The sequence below is a fragment of the Pocillopora verrucosa genome, chromosome 9, assembly GCF_036669915.1.
Source record: "Pocillopora verrucosa isolate sample1 chromosome 9, ASM3666991v2, whole genome shotgun sequence".
NCBI lineage: Eukaryota > Metazoa > Cnidaria > Anthozoa > Scleractinia > Pocilloporidae > Pocillopora > Pocillopora verrucosa.
The window spans coordinates 17,380,515-17,402,910 of record NC_089320.1 but is presented as its reverse complement, the minus strand read 5'-3'; the positions used below and the strand labels follow the sequence as shown (position 1 = coordinate 17,402,910).

At 36.8% G+C, this 22,396-nt stretch overlaps 4 protein-coding genes across 6 annotated transcripts; 2 read left to right on the top strand and 2 right to left on the bottom strand.

Annotated features, from left to right (window-relative positions):
• Positions 1-1,959: 1,959 nt before the first annotated feature.
• Positions 1,960-4,465, top strand: LOC131778272 (uncharacterized). 2 transcript variants are annotated; one of them, XM_066172267.1, is made up of 2 exons: positions 1,960-2,225; positions 2,905-4,465. In XM_066172267.1, the coding sequence occupies exons 1-2, from the start codon at positions 1,984-1,986 to the stop codon at positions 3,584-3,586; spliced, it is 924 nt and encodes a 307-aa protein (XP_066028364.1). In that variant the 5' UTR covers positions 1,960-1,983; the 3' UTR covers positions 3,587-4,465. The 2 variants fall into 2 exon arrangements, with proteins under 2 accessions (XP_066028364.1, XP_058950656.1); XM_059094673.2 differs by having other exon boundaries at positions 2,902-4,465.
• Positions 4,466-6,119: 1,654 nt separating this feature from the next.
• Positions 6,120-12,186, bottom strand: LOC131778212 (coiled-coil domain-containing protein 83-like). Its single transcript, XM_059094596.2, has 10 exons — positions 11,937-12,186; positions 10,876-10,960; positions 10,028-10,196; positions 9,626-9,705; positions 8,975-9,062; positions 8,372-8,463; positions 7,956-8,024; positions 7,492-7,613; positions 6,875-7,040; positions 6,120-6,598 (listed from the first exon to the last, which is right to left on the bottom strand). Exons 1-10 carry the CDS (start codon positions 12,050-12,052, stop codon positions 6,386-6,388), a joined length of 1,200 nt encoding a protein of 399 aa, XP_058950579.1. The 5' UTR covers positions 12,053-12,186; the 3' UTR covers positions 6,120-6,385.
• A 31-nt stretch (positions 12,187-12,217) lies between these two features.
• LOC131778213 (sorting nexin-12) lies at positions 12,218-17,936 on the top strand. The gene is made up of 5 exons (XM_059094597.2): positions 12,218-12,455; positions 13,364-13,459; positions 14,146-14,209; positions 15,114-15,174; positions 16,596-17,936. Exons 1-5 carry the CDS (start codon positions 12,279-12,281, stop codon positions 16,699-16,701), a joined length of 504 nt encoding a protein of 167 aa, XP_058950580.1. The 5' UTR covers positions 12,218-12,278; the 3' UTR covers positions 16,702-17,936.
• LOC131778211 (DEAD-box ATP-dependent RNA helicase CshC) lies at positions 16,877-22,275 on the bottom strand. Of its 2 annotated transcripts, none has more exons than XM_059094594.2 (4): positions 21,352-22,275; positions 20,245-20,514; positions 19,497-19,705; positions 16,877-18,590 (listed from the first exon to the last, which is right to left on the bottom strand). In XM_059094594.2, the coding sequence occupies exons 1-4, from the start codon at positions 22,189-22,191 to the stop codon at positions 18,164-18,166; spliced, it is 1,746 nt and encodes a 581-aa protein (XP_058950577.2). In that variant the 5' UTR covers positions 22,192-22,275; the 3' UTR covers positions 16,877-18,163. The 2 variants fall into 2 exon arrangements, with proteins under 2 accessions (XP_058950577.2, XP_058950578.2); XM_059094595.2 differs by having other exon boundaries at positions 20,467-20,514.
• Positions 22,276-22,396: the final 121 nt, after the last annotated feature.

Genomic DNA, 22,396 nt, shown 5'->3' with positions numbered 1-22,396 from the left:
GTCAATTTCAAAGACAATACTGATGGCACCGCCGACAAGCGTTTCGGAGAGGCAGGAGTGCGTGGAAACTAGCGCGTGGCGCAGGCGACTAGTTCAGGACACAAGGGATACAAGGGACCACGGAATGCCTCTCGCAATCGCCTTTTCCTTTGCGCGTCTTTCGTATCATGTATTTCGTTTTGTATCGGCAAGGCCTAGGTGCGAAGAAGTGATATGGGCATGAAAAATTTTTCAGTTCCAGCGATCCTTCGATATTAAAATAAAAGCTAAAAAATTAAGACTAAAATAAAAATTTCCTGTGTTGTGATTTAAATTATGTCGTAGAAGCCATGCCGTCAGGCCGAGTCCGATGTTATCAACGTTTTTCTACCTTCAATAGCTAGTGAGAATTTTATTCGCTTTAAGCTTCTGCGAACTGTTTCTTCACGAGACCAAACAACTGTGGCACCACAAAAAGGAGGAGGAATGAACAATAAACTAAAAAGCTAAAGTAGGATGGCGTGGTCAATCAGAAAGCAAGCCAATGTGTCTATTACAATTTATATAATAAGCTCAGTTATGCACGCATTCTGATTGGCTCTCACTTATGATCTACTGGAGGACAAACGTATAGATGACGTCATCATTAAAAATTTTTTTTTCCGTATATTTTAATTCTCTATTGCTACTTAGATGGGAAGATAGAGCAACGTTCTTGGTGGGAACATGGTAACGTGAAAAACAAAGGAAGGAATTAGTTGAATGGAAAGTGTTATTTTTTTATTTTTTATTTTTTATACCATGAGGATTAAGAGTTCCGATGTGAAAAATGGATTTTTATTCTAGAGTTTTGCGGCTTTCCAAACTGCCTAGATGTAAGGAGAGGCCGAAGACTGCTATATGTTGCTCAACATGACTTGGGAGGTGGAAGTGTCTAGGGACTAATTTGGATGCGTCTGTCATTCCTTTTTGTTCTTGACGAAGCTGTTTGTGGAATCGGTCGACGAGCCGTCTTCTTGTTTCGCTGAAGTATAAATTTTTGCAATTTGTACAAGGTATGCAAAAGTTGACATTGGCGGAGGTACAGGAGAAATGATTGGTGATCTCAATGATTGCTTGGATGCCGATATTACCTCGGCAACGTTATGAATGAAAAGACAACGTTTTGCATCGTGCGCGCGTGCATTAAAAATTACCGTGTAAAATAACGTGCCCATTGTGTCTGGAAGTTGAAGGAAAGCTGAAAAATAAATTATTAGAAAAATGTTGCAATTTCCTAACCAAAACTAGTAAAACTATATTTTGATAATAAAACGAGATGATGGTCCCTATGGGACTAAAAAGGACTTTACTGACGGGTGAGTCTGTCCCTCCTTCCGTCAGACTTTCTTAATTCAAAGGCAAACACTTCATTAAAAAAATGAAGATCCGAGCAGCCATGATGAGCTATGAAAACGGGCAGAAAAGCACACATACTAAGAAAGATCCACCACCAAATCAATATGGTAAATAATTCTTAAATTTCTATCTGTTGATGTAACGGAAAGGTTACAGGAATTATGGAAAACTTACCAAAATGGCCCATTCGTTTTCAAAATAACCATTGCTAGCAATCATTTCCAGTTAATGTATAGAGAACTCCAAGATATAATCACCCGATGCTAGATTATTTCAAAACTCTCTGTACTCTGCGGGTACAGTACATGGCTCAAAGTCCGAGTAGAGCTTCTCTTTGTGATGCTGATAACCTTTACAAAAAATACGATCCTTTCAAACAGAAGAAGAGAGCGCCCAATGGGGAACTTTGTTTACAAACCAAGTTCTTTTGTTCCACAAAGAGGAGGGAAATCGCTGGGAAGCCGCCGTGCACCCCACAAATGCGCGCCACACTGCTACGATCTGATTGGTCGACATCTGCCTGGCGCGGAACTCAAACTTGTTGCTTTGCACGTTGGTCTGCAGTTTGCTGCGATCTTTTGTACGAATAGTTAGTCGACTGGAAGCATGGCTTCTTTCATTGGAAAACATATGATTTTTCCTTCGAATTGCGTTCCTAAATCCATGGCGGATCTCAGGAAATACGAGGGATTTTTCCCAAACATGAGTGGAGCAACTTATGATCCCATTTCCCTTCTAAACGAGGAAAAGAATCTTAGACGTGCACAGAGTGGTGGCTTTTCCTCGGACTCAACTCGTTCATCCCGCGATGATGACATCTTTTCGAACACTGCATTTGCATCTTCGAGGTATGCTATAAATCTTCATGACAGGGAGTTTTTCCGAGTAGGCCTGACAGAATCTTTCATGTTTTCGATAAGTCCAATCATGTGTGTATCTTCACTGAAGTACCAATTTGTCTTTTGGTGCTCACGGAATTTCATGTAAATTGTTTCTATCGTGTTTGTTTCTTCGTGAAGAATAGATCCTCAGAGAATTTTTGCTGCGGTATTTTCTACAGGGTAAAAAATGCTGTGTAGAAATTAGTAAAAGAATCAAACCAGGTGGAAATAGCTTTATTTTTTCCAAAGTGAGACCTCTTCATTTACAAAGAGGAAGGCCAACTTGGAATCATTGTGACTATTTGCATTTCAAAGGATGAAGCTGCGAAACGAAGTATTCCTTTCTTCTCTTGACAATGAGTTGTAATTGCTCGACATCCAAGAATTTTGATCAGATGGGCAAGGTGAAAATAGTTTGTCTTACGGTTGTTTGTTCATTTTTCCGAAGAAAAATTCCGGAAAACCGTGAACACGATATGTTTATTTTGCTGTCAATTTTGTAAACGTCTGTTGTCAATCAGTTTGATAGCAATCTTTTAATTTATCCTAAACAAAAAAAAGTCTCTTCCACTTGTTTTGACAAATCTTATAATATCGTATCAATTTCATAGCTGACACAAATGTACTTGTATTGTACTTTTAGCAGCGGCGATGACAGCACTGGATCAAGTCAAACGTCTCATGACGTATTCAACGAGAGCGGCAAAACAGTGTTACTGAAGACCCCGCAAAAGACTTTGGCTAAGCGAGTGAGCCCAAGGAAACCTCTCAAACCAGTTAAAAGTGTGAATCCTTGTGATCCAGGCTTTAAAGGTGTCACCCTCCACATGAAAACAACGCTGAAGAAAGGGAAGAACGGTTTGAAAACTCGATCTGAAGCGCAGCTGGTGATAGATTGTTGCTTTACTTCTAAGAAGAGACGTCGCTGCTCAAATCTGGAGCTCGATATGCGCGAGTGTAAGACATCGAGAAGAAGGCTCAATTCACCCGGGGTTAATCCTTCCATTTTCAAGCTTCAAAGCTCTCCCGAGTCAATGTTTAGCGACAGAAGCCCGTCCGATGTGGACTTGGGAACAGCGCCGATCCAAGTGGAAAAGGAATGCGCATCCTGCGGGACTTTCAAAACTCCTTTGTGGCGTGATGCGGAAGATGGCACTCACTTGTGCAATGCTTGTGGAATTAGGTACAAGAAGTACAGGATCCGTTGCGTTCGATGCTGGTATATCCCCAAGAAGGAGGAGAAAGCATTACCGTGTTGCACTAGTTGCGGTCATACCTACAAAATCACCTTGGGTCGCAAGGCTAACCCATTTAGCAGCAGCGAGTAACAATTTTACTCCTCTGGAGTGGAAGTGTTTGGTTTTACTCAGATTACTGCGATGATTTTTGAGTGTTTTACAGAACAGTCTATTTAGATGGAACGTTGAATTGGCTTATGTTAACCGTCTTATTGTAGTATATACTAACCGTGAGTGGGATACAGTGATACATGGACACGCTTGCGTTTAAAAACCCTCAAGTAGTTACAAGACGGATATGGACCATGATGATTAACATATCAAGGAACGAATACTATTTTACTGCATGCTGTTCAGTATTCAGAAAATTGTAGACATCATTTGTAATGTTGACCAATATTCTGTCGCTAAAATTAATGATAATAATTCTGTGTTACGGGTGTCAACTTTGTACTTTACATATTACTGGACTACTTGTTATCAAGCGAGGTAATTTCGTTTTACACTTTTGTAGTTTTTACAAGGTGTCTACAATTTTATTCACTTCGTAATCATGATATTTCATAACTGGGTTGATTTTTCAGTTTTTGTCATTGTTAAGGTCAGTAGTAGTTTAAGGTTTTAGGAGAGAGATTTGAAGTTTTCAAGGGAAGGTATATATTTAGGATGGTCACGTAGGAACACGTTCATACGTGATTCGTGGAAGGAAACTAAATGACATCACAGTCTTTAGCTGAAAGAAAACGACAACAAAAACAAACGGTTGGTTCGTCACAGTCCTGGATCATAACTCCCAATTTTTAAACATTCACTCTTAAGTGTTATTTTCAAATTATATAGTTAAATAATGGTACCCCTGACAGTCTTTAATTTAAGGTTATTTATTTAATTTGTGATGTAAAAATATTTTGTTGTCAATTAACATTGGTATTTATTTACAGCACTTTAAATCTTCTACAATCTTTGGGACTGATGGTTTTTTTATTTAGATTTTTGCAGGATGCAGGCTTTGGTTGTTGTATATCACTGCACAATGTGTATAGAAGTATATTGGTATACCTGTATTTCTGTGGAGTTGTGTGGAGCACTAAAAACTTTCCTTCTACATAGCTCTTGGAAGTGTATAGCACTTAAGAAATTTGTTGTTTAATTACAAGATGTATCCATTAAAACAACTACAACGGCTTTGCAAGATGCATCCATCTGAAAGTATGGAGTAACATTTTCATTACACATTTTTATATAGAAGAACCTTTTTTATAAGAACGTGTAGGCTGAGATAAAACCAAAATTTTAAGAACATACCTGGGCTGAGAGTCAATTAAGAACGTCTCTATTTTGCCCTTTTTTTGTAAGAATTTTAAAATGAAAGAGTAAGAAACATCAAACTGCGGTCTCACAGGACGATTAATTACATGCTTAGAGGCCTTTTTGGACATTAGTGATGCGGTTTTGATTTCTTATTGCAAGATACACTGAAGAACAACCCAGTTAGTAGTCGTACTTAGTCTCGTCACGTCCGAATTGATTTAATGAAAGACAATACATCACAACTTTAAGAACATGCTAAGAACGTTTTTAGAGTCGAATCGCAAAAAGTGAGAACGTTCAGCCTCAGCCCCAAACTTAGACGTCCTTATATAAAAAAGAGTATTCCTCTTTCAACACTGTACAATTCTTGTGGGTGTTCATTGAGTGTACCCTGACGTAGATCCATACTCAGTAAACCGTTTCATTCGACTGACGGGCGAGCTTCAGCTGTTATTTGACTTCACCCCTTTCCGTGGTCATCGTGTTAACTCGTTTAAATGCTGCGGCGTTCATTTTTAAATTTTTCAGCCTTCTCGGTCAGCGTTTCGATAAAAATCCTATCTCTCACTAGCCTGCCAACTGAGGCGTAATTTTTTTGCGTTTTTCAGTAGAACGGAAGCAAGCGCGAAACGAGCGCAAAGTGCGAGTCACGCTGTCCACTGTCTGAGTAACATCTTAAAATAACTTTTGGTGATGTCTGTCACTTTCTCATTCATGTGCTCAGTACAGTTGATAGAATCCTGTCAAGCATGTCGTTTCCCCGTGTGATATAAACTCAAGTTTGTTTGTGAATGAAATCATTTACCTTCTTTTCCATCTATTTTCATCGTTTTGCAACATTTTAGGTTCTCAGGTACATTTTACGGACAGAAGACCTGTTGCATGGAAAACATTGTTCAGTGAAATCGGAGAGCTGATGTTGGGTTTCCAAGAAAAATAATTTTCCACTTTTACCAATTCACGTTTATTGCATGCGAATTTCTAAAACTTTAAATAAGTGGGTGGATGGCAGGGACTCAATTTTGAAATCGTTGATTGAGTTGGTCAGGGAAACTTATCATTTGTTAAGGAAAGGTCAGGGGATTTCAAAAACCTAAGTTTGTTGCAACCGTAAAAGTGAAAACATGTGCGGAAAGGGGCAAGAGTGTGCAATGATCAGCCATCGATCAATGGATAAAGAATCCTTAGGGTAGTCTCATGCCACGTTTTTGCATTCACCAGGGTTCCTTTTTGCGAGTTCTAAGCCGGATAATTCGAATTTTGTTGAGGTATTCGAATGTATTTAATAATCAGAATACACGAAGTTCTCTGGAAGCACAATTTTATTCTTCTTTGTTTCAAATTTGACCGAGGGAATTGCTCCAGTGTGAAATAAATACATGTATATTTATATACAGTACAAACATAAATTTAGATTTGCCAAGCGAGTTACAAGTAATAAAAAGGTGCAATCCTTCGCCAACTAAACCGTTGAAACTTTCCTGATCTGACCATCGCTTCCGTTGTATAAATTCACTTCCTTTTACGAAATTTTCCACGTCATGCCGGATCAACCAGCCAGCAATAAGAATGAAGTATTCATTGTATGGCCAGTGATTGAAGCATGGTGTTCGTAATGGGCCAATTTCGAGGGCTTGTGTAGTTCCCTGGCCGTGATGAGTCTGCGGAGTCCGGTAACGCGGCAAGTTCGCGTCTATCTGGGTCCATGTCCATAGGATGAGAGAAGACTGGTTTCCTTGTGCCAATCACTGAAAGAAGTTGTAGTTCCATTGGTCCAAGGCGCGGAGAGTCCTGAATTTGAATTGGACAGAAAGTAAATTATTTTCAATTTGTGTGTTTCTTCTCCATGCATATTACATTTTGCTTTATATTTACCTCTTCGGTGTTTGGTAACACTACTTAACTAATATATAGAATATATAATTGACAGAAAAAGAAGTCATCATGAACTAGCCCCTTTCATATTCGAACTTTTAAGGGATTTAAAATTGCATTAAATGTATCATGTTACTTGGATAATTACGTCAAAACCTTGTGACAGAAATAACTCCTTTCACAAGCACTTACCTGAAAATCATCCTCACCAGGGAGGAAATAGTTATCTAGCAGATCATCCGGTTTTTCATTTTGTTCTCCAAGGACGCCATGCGAAGCAATCACCTCTTCTCCATCATCTTCAACATCGTCTTCATCTGAACTGTCCTCATCCTCTATACAACTCAGATAAAACTGCCTGAAAAGTGATGTTCCCCAAGTTACAAACATGATGGTTATGCCTATTAAAAAAGAGCCTACCACCACAGCATGCAAGAGGAAAGAAAATGATTCAAACGACAAAGTAAAATAAATAAATAAATATGTAAATAAATGAACAAAAACAAGATGAAACAAAATTTTAATAATCAATTGAAAAAAGACTTAATGGCCCTCAAAGAAACAAAATTTAGTCTTCCTTTGCAAACAGTCTCAAAGTTGTCCACTATTGTTAGCCATCTTTCTTTCTTTCTTTCTTGATATTATATCTCAGTCCTATTTGACCACTGCTCTGCTACAAACCAGATTCAAGCACATTCTACTAGACTGAGTTACACTGATCAGCCAACTCTGAACATGAAGGAAACTTGGTCCAAATGACATTCACCTACATTAGGGGGCTACAAGCACAAAAGAAAAAAAAGACTGACCGAGTGAACTTGAGGTCTTCAACCTTACAGTCAAACATCTCACTCATGATTTCCAAGTTTCTTTTTTCCAAATCCTCTACTTTTGCTGACAGGTCAGCATGGCCTTCACGATGAATAGCAACCTAAAAAAAATTGTTTTTAATTAAAGGTTCAATTTTTTACACACACCAAAGTGAGCATAGTAAATCCAGTAACAAGTCAGCACCCCAGACAAATAATATAGCAGCAATGCCTATCATGTTTACTAGGTGGCTGTATGCCTTAAAGTCTGCAGTTCAAATCCTGTTATATTGGATAAACCTCCTTATGCCTTTTGGAGAGCAAATCATCTTACAATAGTTGATATCATTGAGGTCTTCGAGGAGACTTCCTTCCAATTATCTAATACTTCTTAAAGTGTAGTGTTGTATGAGGACATAAATAAAATCTGTGAGAACTCAGACTCAATGTTCATGATACTAAACCTCTTTCTTGAGCCATCTGTGGTCCAAAATTTCCCCACAGCTATCCTTGTCCAAGTTATTTGTTGCTTTCTAAAAAGAAGGTGTACTTGCTGTTTTAAAGGAAAGTCTCACTTAAGCCTCGACCTTTGGTGACTAGCATCTGCTTTCTCCTCTCAACATAAGCCCAGTGACTCAAACATTAAGATCATGAGAATAAAGGAAATGATCACCAATCAAACAAGCTCTTGATTGTTCAACAAATTCTCCTTGTCAACTTCTTAGGATATGTTTGGAGAACAGTATGTAGAATAAGCATCCTGATATAAGGGTGTAAAGGGTTAACGAAAAAGAACAGGGAACTATTATGGGCAAATAAGTTTGAATATAAAACAGTATAAAATATAAAATCAAATAATTATGTTATCAGTGACCTATACCTCATTTGCTATATCCTTCTGTTTGGAGATTGTCGATTCAGTGTATGTTTCAATTTCATCTTTGGCTATCTTTAAGCTTCTTTCTAGATGAGCTGTCACAATTTAGAAAACAAAAACTTTACAATTATGGCCCAATCAGAGGGAAAAAAATTCACAAATCTTCAAGGAAACATTTTTTGAACACAACTATAAATTAAATTGGCAACTTTGAAAATGACTCAAACTTACAAATGAATGAAAGTATCAAATTTCCTTTCCTAAGGAAGTAAAACTTTCCTTTGCAAAGGAAAACTGTAACATCAGCCCCCCCCCCCCCAAAAAAAAAAAATAAATAAATAAGTAATTTTTTAAAAAAAGGAGGAGGAAGAGAGTGCTGATGACATTGTAGTTTTTCCAGTATCAATTGGAATGTAAATAGTTGGCTATTTACAAAGTGCAGCTGAGGAGTAGAACTTAGGGTGACCAAGAGTAAATTCAGTGAATACCAGGGTGGAGGACTTGAACCCAGGAACACCAGATTACAAGTCAAGTGCCCTGACCACTTGGCCACACTGCCTCCTCAAACTTGCATTTTTAATACAAATAAAAATTTGAGTCCTTTACCTGCAATGTCATCCTGAGAATCCTGCATTTCTCTCAGATCTTGTTTCAGTAGCACTATTTGTTTTGCATGTTCCTCTGCACCTATATCCTGTGTAACACAACAATACAAGAGACTAAGCAAACTCAGCTGAATATTTTTTTGTTGACAAGTAATATTTGAATTAACAAATTAAAAACTAGCGTGTTCCAGGCATTCAGTCAGTAGACCTTTTGTTCTTCCTCCACTACCCCTAAACTGAACCTCTACACCAGGCTATAATCATTTATTATTTAACTCAAATAAGATAAAACTTAAAGAAATCATTATTTCTGTCAATAGTAGACGGTCAACTAGTTACAAAAAAATTTTAATGACAAAAAATCCATCAGTGAAAGGATAATATTTGCCTTTTTAGTACAATAATACTCATAACAATAATAAAAAAATATATAGCTTGAAATGTGTAAGTTTTCAGCTTAACCATTACTGTATGTGTTACATGTTGACAGATATTGAAACCTTGCATATTTCTTGACATGAAAGTTACCACACTTTACAAAATAAAATATTTAAACAATTATTATAGGTTTCTAATACAAATTGAAAATGGACCAGTCATACAACTTTTAAATATCATATTAAACCTTTGATATACATAATGTAGTGCATACCCTGTATTCCTGGAGCCTTCTTATGTCCCTGCGTACTTCTTCTATTTCAGCTTCTTTCTTTTGAATGTGATCATTTTGTGCTAATGAATTAAGAATAAACCGTACACAGATTCAAGTTTGTCAGATACATATTTAAACCAACATTTGCAGTCTAACGTACAAACTTAAGATTTATGACAAGCATATTTCAGTGAGCATTGCAATAAAGGTGTAGTTTGTCATCCTAGTGAAGCATAATTATGATGCATCATTGATATAACTGAGATAATACACATGTGAATCACTTAAACAGACTAAATAAGCCAAAATGCTAAAAACCAATGAGTCACACACTATTTTATAAAGTTTCATAACCATTAATAGATCATTCTGCATATCAAGCAAAACACAATAATATTATACCCTGAACTTCTGCTTCTTCAGCCTTCATCAAGTCAAATTTTTGCAGTAAAGCAGCCTCAACTTGTTCATGTCCAACCTCTGCTGCTTTCTCCACTTCCTTATCTTTTTCTTTCACTTGTTTTAAAAGAGTTTTAATATGCAGTAGTTGCTCCTCCTTGAGACGTTGGTTCTTAAATAAACAAACTCACGTTAATTTACATTTACATGTACTTAGCTGCAATAAGCAATTTTTAACAGACTTATCTAATAACCATTGGAAATGTTATGAACAAAAATGTGAAATGCAGAATTGATGTGCCACCAATATGTGAAGAGTAAACTACCCACAGGCAAATTTCTATTGCCGAGTTTTTCATACCCCAGATGAAAAGTACTTACTTCTGATGGGTGAGAGACACAACGACATTATGGTCAGTGGAATGGATTCTGGTTCTAGAGGTCTGTATTCGAGATCTTGCCGAGCCTGTTGTGCCTCTCTCCACTAAGGACTAAGGGATTAAATGGATTGGGTAAAGGAGAGGAACTGTCAAGGAAGCTTGATGAAATGCTGGGGGGGGGGGACCTGCATTAGACTAGAATCCCATCCAGGGGGGAGTATCAAAACTCCCACTTGCTTCATGCTATAGTGAGATAAGCTCAGAATGGACGGGCTCAAGTTCAGACTTTACCTTCTTCCCTTTTATTTGACTGTACTCTCACAGCAAATGTGAGGGTAAAGCCTCAGGCCCAGGAACACAACACAATGATCCACCCTAGTCTGGAACCCTGACCTCTTTACAGAGAGTCCACCAACCAAGTCACAGTGCCACTGTGTCTCTCTAGATACAACAGAAAACTCCATCCCTTACCCTGTCTTTTAGTCTTTCATTCTTTTCCTTGAGGGATTGTAAATCATACATAAGATCTTCAAAATTCCTCTGTTTAACTTCTATCCTGAAATTTGATCAAAAATGAACAAATAGCAAAGTGTCATTGCTTTGACAGACTGTGCAAATAGTCAGCATGTTACAAAACATACAAATAACAATGTTGACCCTATTAAAGCATCCATATATATCTACCAGCAAAGTTGAGTTGGTTCGACAGATTAGTTAAATGTTTAGCATTTCATAAACATAGGCATGCTATGCATGCAAGAGCTATATTTTTTAATTGAATGAATTGAGATGGGACACTAAATAATTGATGTTTGCATTTTTGTGAAAGAAAAAGAGCATTAACTTCATAAGATTCCGACGAAAATATCATTCAATGGAGAGAAAAACAAAAAACCTTCCACTTAATCTGAAATAAAGTTAGACACTAGTGTTTCATGGTCTATTGTCCCTGGTGTCCAAATAATTTTAAGCAAAACTAAACTGTATTGGTGCAACACTTCCTGTAATCTCCTTCACAGCTGTTGTTTAGTCTGGTCAATGCAAAGCACTCTCTTCCCTGTCGCATGACAAGACCAAACAACAGCTGTGAACAGGATTATGCTAGCCTGGGAGCAGGTCTTCATTATTTGCATTTGGTCACAAGTGTTTCTTTCTCTGGGGGAAAGTATCAGGCCTTGCGCAACACAAACTAGCAAGAGGTCTGCAAGGGTTCTGGGCCCAATAATTAATGTTGTTCCTTTGTTAAAAGAAAAATTCAAAAACACTGAAAAGAAAAGTTGACCCATTTAACTACCATTGCTGAATGTTAGCTGCAGCAATTATGTTTTGTATTGAAAATAAATTAAAGATTTAACGGCTTTATGACTCGTTGCTTAGCAGTACTTAGCAGTCTATTTGTTCAAAGGATAAATCGATTTATTTCTGATGAAGTAATGTTTTGGGAATACCATCAATGAAAATGCACAATCAACATTCGACAAGAAATACCAGTAAAGTAAAAAGCAATCTCTTCCATAAATAAAAAAACTCACTGAAAAGCAACGATAGCTTCCTCGACTGTCAACTTTGGTTCCTTTGACGCACCGCTCTTCTTGCCCTTCTTTTTCTTCCCAGATTTCTTTTTGCCGGATTTCTTCTTAGGAGGCATGCTTAAGTGTTCAGTATCAATAGAGTTACTAAAAAGCGCTTATTCATGCGACAAAATTAGCATTTCTATTTCACCTATGTCAATCGCCTTCAGTTACCGGGCCAGCAAAATAACAACATTGATCTGGAAGCCGTTGATTGCAAGGAGACTGGCTCTAATTGATCCGAAAAGGCCACTGGGAAGAGATAGTTGTGCGGACATCTTGGGCTGTGATTGAGAGGAGGTAATGGCAACCACCAGTGAAACTGGAGATAGACTTGATACTCGAAGGCTTGAGGCAAAGAAACAAACCTTAGATGATGCTTACGCAGCTCCAGCGAATTTCCTAGAGATCGATGTTGTCAATCCTGAGACGCATGGAGTCGGTAAAAAACGGTACACCGACTATGAAGTGCGGATGAGGGTTAGTACAAATATTATCCTTATATAGTCTTAATGAAACGCAATCTAACAGAATTTATTGGGTTTCTAATTTGTAAAGATAAGTGTTAAGCTAACTTAAGTCGCTTTGATGCATTCATACGAGTTGAGGACGTGTTTATTTTTCTTCACATGCAATCTACTAAAGAGTTGATCCTATTTAAACAGAAGCGAACTGTATAACTGTGATTGATTCGAATTGGCGACGTTTGACAGTTACTACTGAAGTTTTGGAAGAAACACAGATTGCAGGATCACTGAATATGACAATGATTTCTCAGCTCTGGAAATTTGTAACCTAAATTATGACAAATTATCGCATGATTTTAGTGTCGAAGCATATAATTGTTCTCGTTTGAGATCGAATGATGTTATGGCATTTTCCAGAAGTTTGTAACATTATGCGGCGCAGAAGCAAGAGATGTCCGATTCACAAGGCAAAAATTGTCTTTCAGGCTGGAAAATGCAATGCTATTTTAGCTTTGAAAATCTCCTCATGAGTTTGTATCACCAATATCCCTTCCTACAGTGATCAAAGTTCTGAGCATCTCAACAGGAACTAACCATGACAGCCCGTATGGATCACCTTACAAATCTCTGATCACTGGAGCAATATTGTAGACTGTACCTGCTTGTGGAAGCTAATTTAATTGCTATTCCATATCAGACTTAAACTCAGCTTCAGGCCAGTAATTTATGAAACTGAAAGAATGTCACTTTTATTTTGAAACCCTAACCCATGATATATTATACAGGTGGGGTATTATACTCTTTCAGTAACTAAGAATTTATTTATCCATTCCTAAGAAAATTCCTTGTAAGCCAAGATCAGTAGTCTGTTGTTTAAGACACAAGGAAAGATTTACATAAATATTTTGTTTTCTATAACAGACAAATCTCCCAGTTTTTAAAGTCAAAGAGTCATCTGTAAGGAGACGGTACAGTGACTTCAAATGGCTAAGAGGAGAGTTAGAACGTGACAGCAAGGTATTAATGAACTTTGTTAAACTTTTGGATCAAAATTAGTGAAACCAAAGGCAAGACTCACATGAATTTAACATCAATGGCCAATCAGAACAAAAGGTCAATATCAAAGAACCCAGTTATAATTTGGATGGTGTAAGTTTTCTTGACCAACAATAGAGCAAAGTTAAGCAAAAGGAGGGCTTAGACATTATATATTTTGTATGTTAAATGCTTACCAGAGATCATATTAAATCCCCAGGAGCACTGATGCTTTCTTTCCATGGAAATTGAGAGTCCATCATATCATTTTTACCAGACACATGAAGACCTTGCTGCTGAAAATTAACAGCATGAAATAACTATTTAGGAAATTTCTATTATGGCCAAAACATGCCTTTTTAAAGGGTGTTTTTGCTTTTGCCATTTTTTTGTAACCAAAAAGTGTCATTCAGTTGTGGTACAATTACAGGCATCATCATCATTAGGAATACAGACCCTTGTACCCTAAGCCTCAAAACACCAGAAATAAAGATTCAGATAGTTTTGAGTAGAATGATGTGAGCTCCATTTACTTGAAGCTCATATTTCACACCATAGGAACCATGTGGTATATCTTATCTTTTGATCAATTTTATATCTTTAGTTGCTATTTTGACCTAGGGATTAGTGTAATGCCCTCCATTTTTTTTTAACTTTTGTCTTCCCAGATAGTGGTACCTCCTCTTCCAGGTGATGCATTTAAGAAGCAATTACCATTCAGAGGAGATGATGGTATGAGGCAGTTCTCTTCTCTCATATGCTTCCTGCTTCCTGTGTTTCTATGTACAATACATGAAATTATACACTGTTCATTTTCAGTCAACTTAAAACCCCAGTTACTTTGACATTTCACTGAAACCAAAATTGAAATTGATTTCTCTTGGATTTCCAGTGTATACTTGCTACTATTTTGCTGTTGGTACATTCAACCCTTGATTATGCAAATTTAGGAGGGAAGTCCCCTCAATTTTATTTCAACCATTTTGATTATTTATAATTATCTAATGTTCGTCAGTAGATTGTGAGTAAAAGTGAACAGTTCTGCAGTGTATAAGCCTGTTAGAGGTTATTTTGCAGCAGCCATGTATTTCTTGTTTTGTTTTGTTTTTTGCTGTTTAAATGCAGTTAAATGCAATTTAGTGTAGTTAACAACAAAGAGCATCAGTGTTCTCTAGTAGTCAGCAGTTTTCTGCAGATGTGCATGCATCAGAAATCTACTTGCTCTTTGTTTGAGAAGTTTTTGCATGTGCTTTAAGTGTGAAATTGCAGTGTTGTGAGGAGGTCATTGTCCAGGCAGTTTTCCCCACCCATTCCCTCTCTCTTTCCACAGTTTATTCAGTGAGACGGGTGCCTGTTTCCCTTTCTTATGTGGGGGCTCATGGCTGGGTTGCCAGGATTTACCAGCCATGGGAGAAGTCTCTATCTAAAAGCTAGGTGCCAATAGTGGAAGCTCCTGGATGTTTCAGGCACCCAACCTCCACTTAGCAATGCAGTTGTTAACTCCTTCAAAATGTAAAGATAGTTATTCGAGGAAATAATCTTATTAGGAAGAAAAGGCAACATGGATATGTTGCCAATTTTGGTCAACCACTTCCTTATTTGGGTGTTTGATAAACACTATTCACCTTCCTTTCAGGAATTTTTGAAGATGATTTTATTGAAGAAAGAAGGCAAGGTTTAGAGGCATTTGTTAACAGGTACTGAACATGTTCTCAGCAAAGCCTGGTAATTTTCTATTATGATGCCATGGCAAGTAAGAAATAATTTGTAGAGACTAAAATAAATTTGCATAAAAAGAACCAATTTGAGACATGTGTTTGGCACTTGTGTAGAAAGCTGTAATGTATGTTTAATGAAGAGTATCTAATACAGATTTAAACACAGATAAACACATGCATAAAATGGTATCCAGTTCTAGTCATTGATGGTTCAACTCGCCAACACCAACACGCCAACGTATAAAATCGAGTATAAAATTGAATAGAGATCTTATCTAGAAAGCTAAGTTTTTCCTTTTAAAAATCTGACCGATTGACATGATGAGCCTTTACACTGTGGTTGTCACACAATAACTTGTTTGCGTCTAAAGCTTTTTTGGTCTTGGCGATGTTCACCTTGCTTTATTCACCTTGAGATCCTTATGTACTTTGTTGGAAATAAAAAGAATTGTTTTTACTAAAGATCTTGTCTAGAAAGCCAAGTTTTCTTTTAAAAATCTGACCAATTGACATGATGAGTCTTTACAGTGTTATTGTCACACATTAACTTGTTCGCATCTGAAGCTTTTATAGTCATTGGTGATGTTTACCTTGCTTTATTTACCATGAGATCCTTATAAACTTTGTTGAAGAAAAAAAAGAGTTTTTTTTACTAAAGATCTTTTACTTTTCTATATGTTTAACTTCTAATAAGTTCTACTGGATTGAAGACCAACTTGCAAACATCTTTACCTGATTTTATATGTTGGTGAGTTGGCATTGGCGAGTTGAACTGTCGGTGACTTGACCATAATTCCATAAAATATAAAGGGCTCCATCATTTTCTTCTAAGAAAATTTGCCTCTTCTTCCTGTGTGTCCGATTATTCATTCTCTGACTCCCAAGATTGACAAGCATCTCATTTCTCCAAACAATATCACCCAAATCACACATTAAGGTCACAATAACAAAGGAAATGATCAACTTAAGATTGTGGCTCTCGATTGTTAAACAAATCTCCTTGTCAGCACCACAGGGAATGTATAGAGAACATTGTGGAGAATATGTATACTGATCTTAGGGTGTAAAGGGTTTTGCCTCTGTGCAAAGCTCCAATTATGATTAGCAGCTATTTTGCATATTTTAAAGGGGTGTGATAAGGAAAACAGTTTGTCTTGAAACTTTGCACAAAGTGCCCTTTCCTGGATTTGTTTTTTGGAGACTAGAATTTTAGTCTTTGTGACCATTTAATATGATCCTAGGTTCTGGGTGAAGATTAAAACTAATTCAAGCAAGATAGTATATTTTAAGTTTTTTTAGTAGCTAGTTTTACTGTGTTCTGTTGTTGAAGCTGTAAAAGATGTACCAGGTTTGTCTGATTATCATCATCTCAATAATGTTCTGTCTTGTTTGATTTCCAGGGTGTCTGGACATCCTCTGGCCCAGAATGAACGTTGTTTGCACATGTTCCTTACAGAACCCATTATAGATAAGAATTATGTCCCAGGAAAAGTGAGAACCACATAAAACCCAATGGAGCATTATGAGCAATTATTCCTTGAGGTTCAATGATCAAACATCAATGAGAGATTCTTTAATCCTTGTAGCCATCATAATGTTTGGCTGCTCCATTAACCTCTTTTGAATCCTGCAGTACAAAGTTAGTTTAAGGTTTAAGAAATTACAAGAATGTGATCATTAGTGATTTATGATAAAATCATTTATTGGATGTCAGTGCCAAAAATATTTTTCTTGATGGCTTAAGAACTAAAGGTTTGCCACATATTTTTAGAACAGTTCAGGATTAAATAATATATACTTAACTGTAACTAATTCAGGCATTTCGAGGCATAAATGAAAAGTAAGTGCACTGATAGATAGCAGCAAGAAACAAGGCTTAGTGGCTTAACGAAGATTACACAATATTCCATTTTTGATATGTCCAAAGCCTCTGTTGTTAGACTTTGATATAAAATTGGTTTAAGGATGATTTTGCACTTGGTTTCACCTTGAAAGTGATGGTTTTCAGAACTCAGAAATGGCCTTTTTTTTAATAAAAACTCCACAGTTGATCTTAACGCTTTAACTCCTAGAAGTGATTCACATGGAACTTCTCCATACAATGTCCATACACTATCCAGCAAACAGGTAATGAGAATACTCAAATGTATCAGGTAGTTGTTATCTTGATCTAAGACCAAATTCTTGTAATTATCTTCCAAGGAAATGTATAGAACCTAGAGGGGAGAATGAACAATCATTTCTTGGTAGTGAAAGGGTTTTAATCGTAATATTAAGGTGGTATTAGAAGATCAGGCATTATCCAGACTTGTCATCATGCTTAAGCATGCTTATCAGGATGACATGCCAATGCTTGACACCCAGTACCAATAAGCCAAATGGTGCCTAACAAGAAGTCATCATCATTACCATAATATTACAACTATGTTTTCTTTGAAGAAATATTATTAATCCACTAATGTGAGGGTGTGTGCTCGGAACATCTTGACTCATCTGTTACTGCAAGAGCTTTACAATGCTTGAGCAGAAATACTTCTGTCGCTGTAATTATCAGACTTAAATGCAAGTGCTGTGCTATGCTTTAAGGTGGTTAATATGTAGCAATCTACAATATTTCATAACTGAAATGTATTGGTGCATTTTTTAAAATTATAGGAAGTACTGAGTGGTACTATACCGCTATGTAGGATGGTGAAGGTTATTTCTATCTTCCATTTTTATTAAATCAATTTTCTCACATGGCTATGTACAGCTGGTGATATTACTGATGAAAAGAATATTTTATTGTTTATTAAATATGTTACCAGTATTCCAGGTACTCTCTCTTCCAGGTAGGTTTAGTAGGGTTGTTGATGGAGTTCCATGACTCAAAACTGAGTGCAGGCACGCATACAGAAAATTTTATGTGGTATCTGTTCAAATATATTTTGACTCACAAATTTTGCAAGTCACCATTAAATGTATCCCTTCACAAAACAATCCTTTCAAATGGTAAATTAAGTCTACGGTACTCCATTTGCATCCTCTTCTCATCTCTTGGATTTCGTACTGAAACTAATGTTGTAGCAGTCCCAGGCCTCCCCTGTCGGCCAACTCGCCCTGCTTGATGCAAATAGGCATCAATATTTCTGGCCACTTCTGTTAAATACACATGGTCCAATTCTTTGAAATCCAGACCTCTCACTGTTTCTTCTGTGCCAACCACAACATTGATCTGTCCAGTTTGAAACTCTGTGAGGAATTTCTCATATTCCTCAGGATCCTGATTAGCAACTTTTTGATACAGTGCTACAGCATTTAGTCCAAGGTCTCTCAACTCCCAGACAAAGTCATCAACTGATTGAAGACGGTGAATAAACACCAGACCAGATTTCTGGCCTGACTCTCTGAAAACTCTGTGAAAAACATAGTCAACATATGTGAGAAACTTTTTGCACTTCATTTGTCCTTACAATGGTTATGTTTAGGAATAAGAGAATAAATGGATTGTTATAGGAATTGGACGTAATTAAAATGAAGAATAATCTTGTCAGTGATATAATTTAAATTTTTTATCACAGCAAGACTAGTTGCTTTGACTTTGAAAAATATCAGCCTGTGATCTTTTGTGATGTAATTACAATGGCTGCTCATGTTTTGGAGTTGAACAGATCTAATTCTTAAAAAAATTCCTTTATTTGCAGCTCACTGTTTCATTAAAAATCTAGAGAACCCTTCTGAGAAAAAAAATAAGTCTACACATGAAGAAATTGCAATCAACCCTTTAACACCTAAGAGTGACTAACATCCAATTTCTCCCCACAGTATCACACATAAATCAAACATTTAAGGTCATGAGAATAAAGGAAATGATCACCAACTTAACCCTTTAACACCTTGGAGTGACTAGCATCTAATTTCTCCCTACAGTATCACCCATAAATCAAACATTTAAGGTCATGAGAATAAAGGAAATGATCACCAACTTAACCCTTTAACACCTTGGAGTGACTAGCATCTAATTTCTCCCTACAGTATCACCCATAAATCAAACATTTAAGGTCATGAGAATAAAGGAAATGATCACCAACTTAACCCTTTAACCACGAAGAGTGACTAGCATCTAATTTCTCCCCACAGTATCACCTCTAAATCACACATCTTGGTCACAAGAATAAAGGAAATGATCACTTCAGTAAAGAAGCTCTTGATTGTTAACCAAATTGTCCTTGTGCATGCTGATGTTAGGGTCTTGAGAGGTTTTAACCTAATTATAAATTAATGTGTAAGAATAATTTACAATTGCACAATCAGTTTTTTACCTGGCAAGTGCCTGTGCTTTGGTAAGACCCACAGACTCATCGCAAATAACATATTGGTGTTTAATGCATGGAGGAACTTTACAAGGCCGTCCTTCAAGTGTGGATGACTGTATAAGTTTGACATGATCTCCCCAGCCAATTTCTGTCAGGTCCTCTTGGAGAACATCATTCACAGTTGCAGAAGCTCCAATCATCTGGATGTGCTTAACCTTTGATAAAAAAAAGAGACAGAAAAATTCTGATTGCCAAAAGGATTTTTTTTTCTGCCCTAGCAGACTTGATGCCCAATAAAACTGATCTAGTACTTGTAAATACCAAAGCTTTGAAAAATGCCATATACAAGGTTAATAACTGCTATGAGAAAGTTGATTCATCAACACTGTAGGATTTAGTTTATGAACCATAGGCTGATATACAAGAATCACTGGGCACTACTAACACTAATTTAAAGATCATTATACAGAATGAACCAAATGCAAAAACAAATCAAACTAATGCAGAAAAAAATGTTATAGAGTAATTTAGTGGTAAATAGAAGAAAATTAGTTATTACAGAGAAGTCCACACCAAATATAGGGAGGAATTATGAAAGAAGTGCTTTATATCCCAGAGCAAAGCAAAGAGTGACCTTTTGTCATCTGAGAATACAACCATCAACTTCAAGATCAAGCTGCTGCATTTCACACAGTCATCAGTGATATGAAGAAGACTGATTGAACATCAATAGGATGAATTTCACTAAATTCACCTTAGATAACTGAAGAACTTTTTCTACCACTGTCTTAGCTGCTCTAGGATAGTTTGCCCGATGAGTGAGCTTCTTGAATGAGGACCTCCTATGAAGTGGCAAAAGAACTTTATCCACTTCATCAATTATGATCCTTTTAGTGCGTTGTACCAGTGAAGGATCCTTCTCAATTATTTCAAGAATCCTCTTAGGTGTTCCAATAGCTATCAAAGGTTTCTTCACCTTATCTTTCAATCTTGCCTCCTGTTTACTCAAATTCACACCACTCACCTAAATAAAGAAAAAAATTCATATCATCTCATCTTAAGAAGGATGAATGCTTAGGTTTTGAGAGTAGGGAAACTCTTTGAGTTAGATGACTATCAATTTTCATTTGCACTTTATAACTCTATTTTATACAGAAAACTGAAAAAAAAAAGTAACCATCCTCCCTGAAAATTTAATACGTAGCTACTTGCTAAGAGAATGATTGGGTCAAAAATCTTGATGCATTGATACCCAAAAGGATATTGTACTTTTTCTGTGTTAAAAATGTTAGTCACACCAGTATTCTGTTATTGTATTCATAGTGTTAACCTTCAACACCCTAACATCAGTTTGCATCTTCTCCACACTATTCTCTTCACATTTCCTTAGGTGCTGTCAAGAAGAGTTTGTTCAACTATTAAGAGCCTCTTTGGTTAGCAATCATTTCCTTTATTCTCACGACCTTAATGCTTGATTCGGAGGTGATAATGAGAAGAAAAATTTGATGCTAGTCACTCTTAGAGGTTCAAGGGTTAACAAGTTTCTCTGTAATATTACTCATTCACAAGGATATATAGCAATTAGAGAGGAGAATTACAAAACTATCACATCCTTGTGATCTAAGAACAGACACTCATTCTTTGAGGTAAACCTTCTCTTACACTATACCAATCTCTGATTATAAAAGCAACCAAGCAAATAATTTTGTTTCTTTTTATCTAACTCCCGAAAAACAGGATTTTCATTTATATTAGAGGCCAATAACTTTTTAGTGGTCCACTAAATTTGACCCACATCAAAATAAATGCTTAGATTACATAAAGCTGTAAGTTGCATTTTTTACATTTTAGGATAACTCACAAAAGACTCCACAATAGCTTTATCACCGAGAAGACGACGAGCCTCAAACAACATTTGACTTGCCAATTCTCTTGTGGGTGCAATGATTATTGTGCCAAAGGTTTTTCCAGGAGATTGCAGAGTAGGCAATAAGAATACCATAGTTTTACCGGATCCAGTTTCTGATTGAATAAGAACACTCTTTCCCTTTAAAACTATTGGTATTGCTTGTTTTTGAATGTCAGTGGGAGTGACAATGCCAAAAATGTTCAGCTTCTGTATAAGCTTTGCGTGAAGATTGAAGTCTTCAAATGATAGAATTTTAGAAGTACCAATAACATCTGATTCTTCCTTATTTTCCCTTTCCTCTTCATCCCTCTCATCTTTTCTTTCAAATATTTTTTCATCATCTAATTCCTCCTCTGTCAAACTCTTGTATACTGGAGTTAGCCTTGCAAAGTCCTCTGCTGTGGGAATCCTGAATTCTGTCGTCCCATCATCATCGAGCAGGTCGTCTCTTTCCTCCTTAGTCAGTTCACTTGCAATGGGCAGGGTGGTGACATTTGGAGTCACAAACGTATTTCTATAATTTTCCTTTGTCGACTTGATCCCTGTTCTTCTTTCTTTAAAAACATTTTGTATATATCCCTCTGTAGTACTCCACAGCTGCATGAATTCTTCATCTGGATCATGTTTCTTTTCCTTCTTGACACCTTTCCGTTTGATTCCTGTCACTCCAGTCAATTCACTCGTGTTTCGTGGCTTTGAGGCCAAACAACGAACATAATTGACATGATACGGAGAAAAGGTGCGCCGTAAAAGAGGCTGGCGGAAGATTTTTTCAATAAAAAACGGTTTCATCGTGAAATTTTAAGCGATTTGTCTGACCTTCCGCAGAGGACATTCAGTATTAGATTTACAGAGCGTCTCATCAGCATGCGACGGTAGATCTCTACCAGGCGTTTTTATAAGCTATTCACATTCAATGGAGGTGAACTGGCTCGAGCTCAAAATAACCTTTGGAGGGTAGAGTGAAAAGAGAAAGAGAGAAAGTGCAAAAAAAAAA

What these genes read in the sequence shown, in the direction of transcription:
- LOC131778211 (XM_059094594.2), bottom strand. Translation starts at nt 22,191, where the DNA reads ATGAAACCGTTTTTTATTGAAAAAATCTTCCGCCAGCCTCTTTTACGG. An exon ending in AAGCTATTGTGGAGTCTTTT is followed by an intron (nt 20,515 to 21,351) that starts GTGAGTTATCCT and finishes TTCTTTATTTAG; the next exon opens with GTGAGTGGTGTGAATTTGAG. An exon ending in AAAGCACAGGCACTTGCCAG is followed by an intron (nt 18,591 to 19,496) that starts GTAAAAAACTGA and finishes TGTTTTTCACAG; the next exon opens with AGTTTTCAGAGAGTCAGGCC.
- LOC131778213 (XM_059094597.2), top strand. Translation starts at nt 12,279, where the DNA reads ATGGCAACCACCAGTGAAACTGGAGATAGACTTGATACTCGAAGGCTT. An exon ending in ACCATTCAGAGGAGATGATG is followed by an intron (nt 14,210 to 15,113) that starts GTATGAGGCAGT and finishes CCTTCCTTTCAG; the next exon opens with GAATTTTTGAAGATGATTTT. An exon ending in TTAGAGGCATTTGTTAACAG is followed by an intron (nt 15,175 to 16,595) that starts GTACTGAACATG and finishes TTTGATTTCCAG; the next exon opens with GGTGTCTGGACATCCTCTGG.
- LOC131778272 (XM_059094673.2), top strand. Translation starts at nt 1,984, where the DNA reads ATGGCTTCTTTCATTGGAAAACATATGATTTTTCCTTCGAATTGCGTT. An exon ending in ACTGCATTTGCATCTTCGAG is followed by an intron (nt 2,226 to 2,901) that starts GTATGCTATAAA and finishes TTGTACTTTTAG; the next exon opens with CAGCGGCGATGACAGCACTG.
- LOC131778212 (XM_059094596.2), bottom strand. Translation starts at nt 12,052, where the DNA reads ATGCCTCCTAAGAAGAAATCCGGCAAAAAGAAATCTGGGAAGAAAAAG. An exon ending in TGAAGAAGCAGAAGTTCAGG is followed by an intron (nt 9,706 to 10,027) that starts GTATAATATTAT and finishes TTAATTCATTAG; the next exon opens with CACAAAATGATCACATTCAA. An exon ending in CTGGTGAGGATGATTTTCAG is followed by an intron (nt 6,599 to 6,874) that starts GTAAGTGCTTGT and finishes ATTCAAATTCAG; the next exon opens with GACTCTCCGCGCCTTGGACC.